This window comes from Triticum dicoccoides, chromosome 7B (genome assembly GCF_002162155.2).
Source record: "Triticum dicoccoides isolate Atlit2015 ecotype Zavitan chromosome 7B, WEW_v2.0, whole genome shotgun sequence".
Lineage (NCBI taxonomy): Eukaryota > Viridiplantae > Streptophyta > Magnoliopsida > Poales > Poaceae > Triticum > Triticum dicoccoides.
In genome coordinates, this window is record NC_041393.1 from 53,730,888 (window position 1) to 53,736,750 (window position 5,863).

At 42.2% G+C, this 5,863-nt stretch overlaps 1 protein-coding gene across 1 annotated transcript in view; it reads right to left on the minus strand.

Annotated features, from left to right (window-relative positions):
• Window positions 1-1,385: 1,385 nt before the first annotated feature.
• The window catches only part of LOC119340887 (protein ALP1-like), a 5,064-nt gene continuing 586 nt past the window's right edge, over window positions 1,386-5,863 (minus strand). Inside the window, exons 2-8 of the mRNA XM_037612787.1 lie at window positions 5,653-5,734; window positions 4,976-5,445; window positions 4,664-4,889; window positions 3,188-4,586; window positions 2,345-2,697; window positions 2,129-2,258; window positions 1,386-1,765 (exon numbers count right to left, since the gene is read on the minus strand). Of these exons, the coding sequence (XP_037468684.1) occupies window positions 4,129-4,586; window positions 4,664-4,889; window positions 4,976-5,422 (1,131 nt within the window). The 5' untranslated portion in view covers window positions 5,423-5,445; window positions 5,653-5,734 and the 3' untranslated portion in view covers window positions 1,386-1,765; window positions 2,129-2,258; window positions 2,345-2,697; window positions 3,188-4,128. The remainder of the gene's footprint in view (window positions 1,766-2,128; window positions 2,259-2,344; window positions 2,698-3,187; window positions 4,587-4,663; window positions 4,890-4,975; window positions 5,446-5,652; window positions 5,735-5,863) is intronic.

Genomic DNA, 5,863 nt, shown 5'->3' on the forward strand with positions numbered 1-5,863 from the left:
ACCAAGATGAGCGAGAAGACGAGGAGCTGGTTCGAGGCCAGACAGAAGGAGATGTTCGACGAGGATGGCATGAACTAGGTCGTCCGATCGGCCGTGGCCCTTCTTTTTGGAGGCTGACATGGGTGCCGCCCGCTGCGCCGCTGCTGTGTGCCGGCGAGAAACAGATTCATTTTGGAGGCTGGCTGTGTTGCCGGCCGCTGGCTTTGTTGTCGGCGTGAACTAGGGCCGCTGGTATTTGAAACGTTGTTCTCTTTGAAGGCGGACAAGATGGGGCCAAAGGATGCGACCGCGCGCTGGGCGCACGGCCACCTCATCTCAGGACAGGCCCGGACACAACCCCATCGCCCTACCCAAACGGACAGAATTCGGGCAAAACAGACGTCTGTTTGGGGTCGCGCGGTAAAGTTGGCCTTAAGGAAAACTAAAAGGCGCAAGGAATAGATGGAGGCGTGTAGGCTGTAACTTGAGGGGAATCGATTAATGCAAGAGAATGTGGCCGAGGAGAAGCAGTTCATGATGTTAGAGGCAAATGCCATGGGTGGTTCGGCAAGAACATTTTGGGAGATGAGGCGATCAGAGATCATGGCTTCTAGCTAGAATGCCACGGTGCGGGCACACGGGAGGAGGCATTGGTGCCCGAGACATTGATTTTTCATGTAGGTTAACTTGTGCATCATGATTGTTTTGTTGAACTTCGGTCCTGCATGATGCTTTACTTTTGTTGATGCTTTTGGAGCATATGTTACGTTTGACATGTTGAAGCGTGTAATGTTGAAGTGCGTTTTTTTTTCTTTTGCGAGGGGAAGTGCGGAAAGTTTAACTTTTATCTATGTGGAATTGAGGATCGACTAGACTGTATATATGTACAAATATAGGAGAAATTAAGGACAGTATAACCGCACCTAAACTGAGCCCTCACAGCGGAGTGAATTATAGAGGTCATAGAGTGCACTCTAAAGCGTTTTGGAGGCTGCCGTTTTGTTTTTTGTTTGCTGATTCTTACGACAACATTGTAGACTTGTCCTTCCCGTGACGGCCACCACTGACCGAAGCCTGTGGTGTCTGGCGACAACATTCTAATCCTCTCCCAGCATGAACAATCCATCCATTCTTCCAATCCAGTGGTCTGACAAATAAAAAAGGGCTACTGAGACATGCTACAAACTGATAACGTAGTGCTTATGCTTACAATGGAATAAGTGAGGGTGTTGTTCTTCCATTCCAGTAACCAGACAAATAGAAGTATTACCAGATAACTTCGAGGTCATATTAACTCACGAACATCTGTATCATTTATTTCCCACTGAGAAAGTGACACATAACGATTTCACTAATTACATTACTGGAAAAAAAATACAATCCTGAATCTATGGCACATGGAAAAATCAATCATCGGAAATTTAGTGACCGTTAAGCTTTAACCATAAACGTGTTCATGAGTATATCATGTCCAACCACTTGCTTCGAATGGAATTTGCTTAGCTCTCCACATGGTGGGTAGAGAAAACAAAACTATGCTCCTCACACCCAGATATATTTACGATCTGCTCAGGGATCTTACTTGCTCATAAAAGACGAGATCCTATCAGGGTCTTTTTTAATTCCATCAGCACCACATAAGCCACTGCTCACATCGACTCCATTTGGCTTCAGAACAGAAACTGCTTCACAAACATTATCTGCCTGAAGGCCTCCGGCCAATAGCCAGCCATTCTTGCTTCTAACAAACGGCATGTGGAATTTCTGCCAGTTGAATCCCTTGCCGCTGTAAAACAAAGAAGGCTATATGTCCTTATACATTTTTTTAGAAGCGATTAGACTTATCTTAGTGGCAACTTTGAGAAGCAAAATATGCAAGTAGGTTCATATACTACAAGAAAACTTCCACTAACAATAGAGTATGCAAGATGAAGAACATAAGTAAATGTCGATGTAATATGCATTCTGAAGTCAGTAAAGAGTATTCATATAAAAACGTTACAGGACTAATGATTATTTTGGTATATCAAAAACACTTGAATGGATAACTGGTTTTTATACATATTAATAAGGAACAAGCAGAAAGAAATTCAGGATAAGGGAGCAAGTTTTATGCTCATTGGGGAAGCAATAAGAAGGAAAAACTAACCTTCCCCCCTTAGCAGTGTCCACTAAGAACCAATCAAACACATATTCATGAGGAGGAGCATTCATAAGTTTACCATCATCATCGACAATGAAAGGGCATGAAGCAATGGATGGGATTTATCTTCATGGAGCTGCATATGGGAAGATCCATATAAGCATTGTGCTGCCCCAAAAACAATTCATAAAACGTAAAGAAAACTACGTAGCTAAGTCTAACCTGGACTAGATTAATAAGGTCACATGAATCAGAAACTCTTAATATGGTCTCTTCATCATCATCCACAAAGACACCAACTGATTCAGCCCTATAAGATTGTGCTACCCTAGATATTTCTTTTGCTTCTGATAATGTGACAGAGTGCTTGGAGTTAGGCCAAAGAATCATGCCAATAAGTTTAGCTCCTGCCTACACCATTATTTCTGCCTCTTTAGCTGATGTGTTGCCGCACATTTTGACTACAGGCTGGATAGCATCTTCATGACGAGGTGGTGAAGATATAACGGTGTTGGATCCATGACCACTCTTCATCCCCAAGCATGACATTTTACCAAAACCGTACCTTGTATGTGCTAAGAAACAAAGTGTAATCAGTAATCACTAGCATAAATAGTTCCGATAAAAGTAATATGCACAGACAAGATACGAATGCCATTTTGATGTTTTAGCTACTAAAATAATAAATCTACATGAAACAAAAAAAGTAAGACAGGTACTCAAGATGTTTTTCAAGAGCACATGGTATACAGTATTTTAAATCTGGAATGCCTTTCAACCCTACACCACCGCTTATTTTAGATATAATGCACACGCAATATTATCTTTGGGCTGGTAAAGTTTCGCTGATACGGTCTACATTTCCATTTGTGTTTTTGATATTTGTATCAGCAAGTCCTTGTGTTTCAAGTGCAAGATATGGTCTACGTCTTTTTGTTTTTGATTTTGAATCAGCAAGTCCTAGTGAGCTACATAATACTATAAAGTTACAGAAAACTATCACTTCTAGCAATTATAACATGCATAAATGATAATCAGGATTGGTTGAGTAAAACAATGCTTTACCATTATTACGGCATTATAGAAATTTGTTGAGGCTGTCTTGCTGAAATTGATGACGACATTACAATGGAAACTGAAGATGGGCTGTGGAAACAGAGAAGTTAAAAAAACGTGTCATAGATTGCTGCAATGTATAAAACCTCAAAAGTAAACAACAAGACGTAATAACCCCTTCCACTCATGTTGTAAGTGATGAACTCTAATTTGCTAAGGTACAGACAACGCAACTCAGACATGTTGGCGGACCTATTATCAAAGAAAGCAGGTTAAGTTCAATCAAGTCGTTCAACACGGAACCTTTTTTTAATAAAATGAACATGTAACTTGTCAAATGCCACTGTTGCAAAGGTGCTCAGATGAACTGAAATGAAGTCATTTTGAAGTGTCCAGTATTGCACAGCCTAACGTTATCAAAGAGTCCAATAATAAATTCCTAATTCCCCACTCTGCCTCAAATTGATCTAGTGCGCTGAAGAAGAAAACCCACTTGAATGAACCACAGACAAACGGGCCATGGGTTATATGAGCGGCACACTGCACAGCAGACAATCAAGTGACTAACTGAACCGAGAGAAAGAGTGATTTGTTGATTTTGCTTGCTCCTGGTAGAAACATATATCTCCAAAAATCTACTAGAACAAGACACACTCCAAGTGACTAAGCCAATGCAGCTAGGGTTCACTACCATGAAAAGAATAGAACAATCCAGTACAAGTAGACCTGGAGTCCTGGATTGTCGTGTGCCGGTGCAAATGGCATTGCCACAGCAGATTGTGTGACAGAAAAATACATAGTGAGTAGAAAACAGCAGAGGTAGGTGCCATGTGCCTTGGGATTGGACTGGTGTTCATTTCAGCACATAATGTGACATTACAAACAAATTCCAGGAAGTACAAGGGTTCAAATTACAACATTACGATATTACAATGGTTCAAATGAAGCTATTACATACTACTGTGCTGCAAGTAGTTTTGTCGGTCTTCCCACATTTGATTGGCGATTCCCTGCCGAAAACTAACCATGTTTGCAAGTCCATTTGGTTGGGCATTTGTCATTGGAGCATGGTTAATATTGGCAACACATTCAGTCTCAGGTATGATAAATTTATCTATCCCATCATTTATAACCCAGTTGTGAACAGTGCAACAAGCTATAACAATATCTACTTGAGTAGGATAGGAGAAAAATGGCTTGGCCTCATCAAGGATTTTGAATCTCCCCTTGAGTGACCCAGATGCACGCTTTACAGTCGTACGAAGAGAAAAATGTCTGTGGTTAAACAATTCCTTCTCATCTTGAACAAGATTGTGCCCCCACTCATTTAAATGGCACCTCACACCACGAAAAGGAGGCAAGAACCCTGGTTTGGCTCCATGTCCAGCACCAACGAGATAGAATTTTCCTAACATATGAGCAACAAGCGGGTTACTTTGCTATACATAAATAGTGGCATTGACAAATGTAGCTACATCAAGTTACCTTGTGGAACACGTAGACCATTTTCACGTTCTAAGGCATCACGTAAAACTTGAGTATCATGTGCTGACCCCTCCCAACCAGCCAACACAAATGTGAACCGAAGATCAAAATCAACAGCCGCCATCACATTTTGAGTGGCATGGGTCTTTCTACCACGACAGCGAGGCTCCATGTCCTCTGTAACAGAGGCTCGTACATGTGTACCATCAATAACTCCAACACAATCCTATTTCATGAAAATAATAATATTAGGACCTAACCAGATTCATGCCTAGAAAATGAGAACAATGTAGCTGTCACTAAATCCCATACCTTAAAGTATGGATCCCACTGGTGATTCCCTTCTATTTTGGTTGGGGTCGCTAACAAGGGTTCCCTAATAAGGTCATGGCGCAGCTCTCCAATGGCACGGATGACTTTTTTGAAATAACGACTAACAACTTCACCGGTTATACGAAAGTTGTCACCAGCTGGCGTATCCCTAATGTTGTGTCCAACGGTGTGCAAGAACGTGCCAACTTGCTGCTCAACAGACATATGAATCGTGTCTTGGAGCAACCTGCGGTCCCTTAAAAGTCGACAGAACCGGAAGAAAGGTCCTCTTCCAAGCCTAAGCATGTTCAAACAAGTTGCATCATCCTTCCATATTTTGTCCTCAAAATACTGTCTTCTCACCCTATCTGTCTCGTCCATCAGTCCATAACTTATGCATTCAGTCCTACTTTTCCTTTTCCCAGACCGGACAACCAAGGCCGACATGGGCAGAAGCGTATATGACACAGCTGCATAAATTAGCTTCCTTTTCTTATTGTCCGTCTAAATGTACTCGAGAATCGAAACAAAAGAAAACAAAACTGCTTCAGGATGACATACACAAAACTGAACTATATTCTTCTCTGAACTTCAGCTAACTGAACATACATGCAGAAGCGTACACACAACAATCACCGGTAAATCCTCTAAACATATCGAGCAGCTAGGGTTCATACCAGAGGGGGAAATCACCAAGGGAGAGCTGCTGCCCGCCCTGGTCGTCGGCTTGCCGTCGGTGTCCTGGTTGCCTCCTTCGCGCTGCAGGTCAGAGAAAAATCGGAGCAAGAGGAATCAGTTCAGAGAGACATCCGGTGAGAGAGAAAACGGATCTGAGAGGAATCGGAGCTACATTCAGCTGCTCGTTGTGCACCACCACCGTCGACCCAA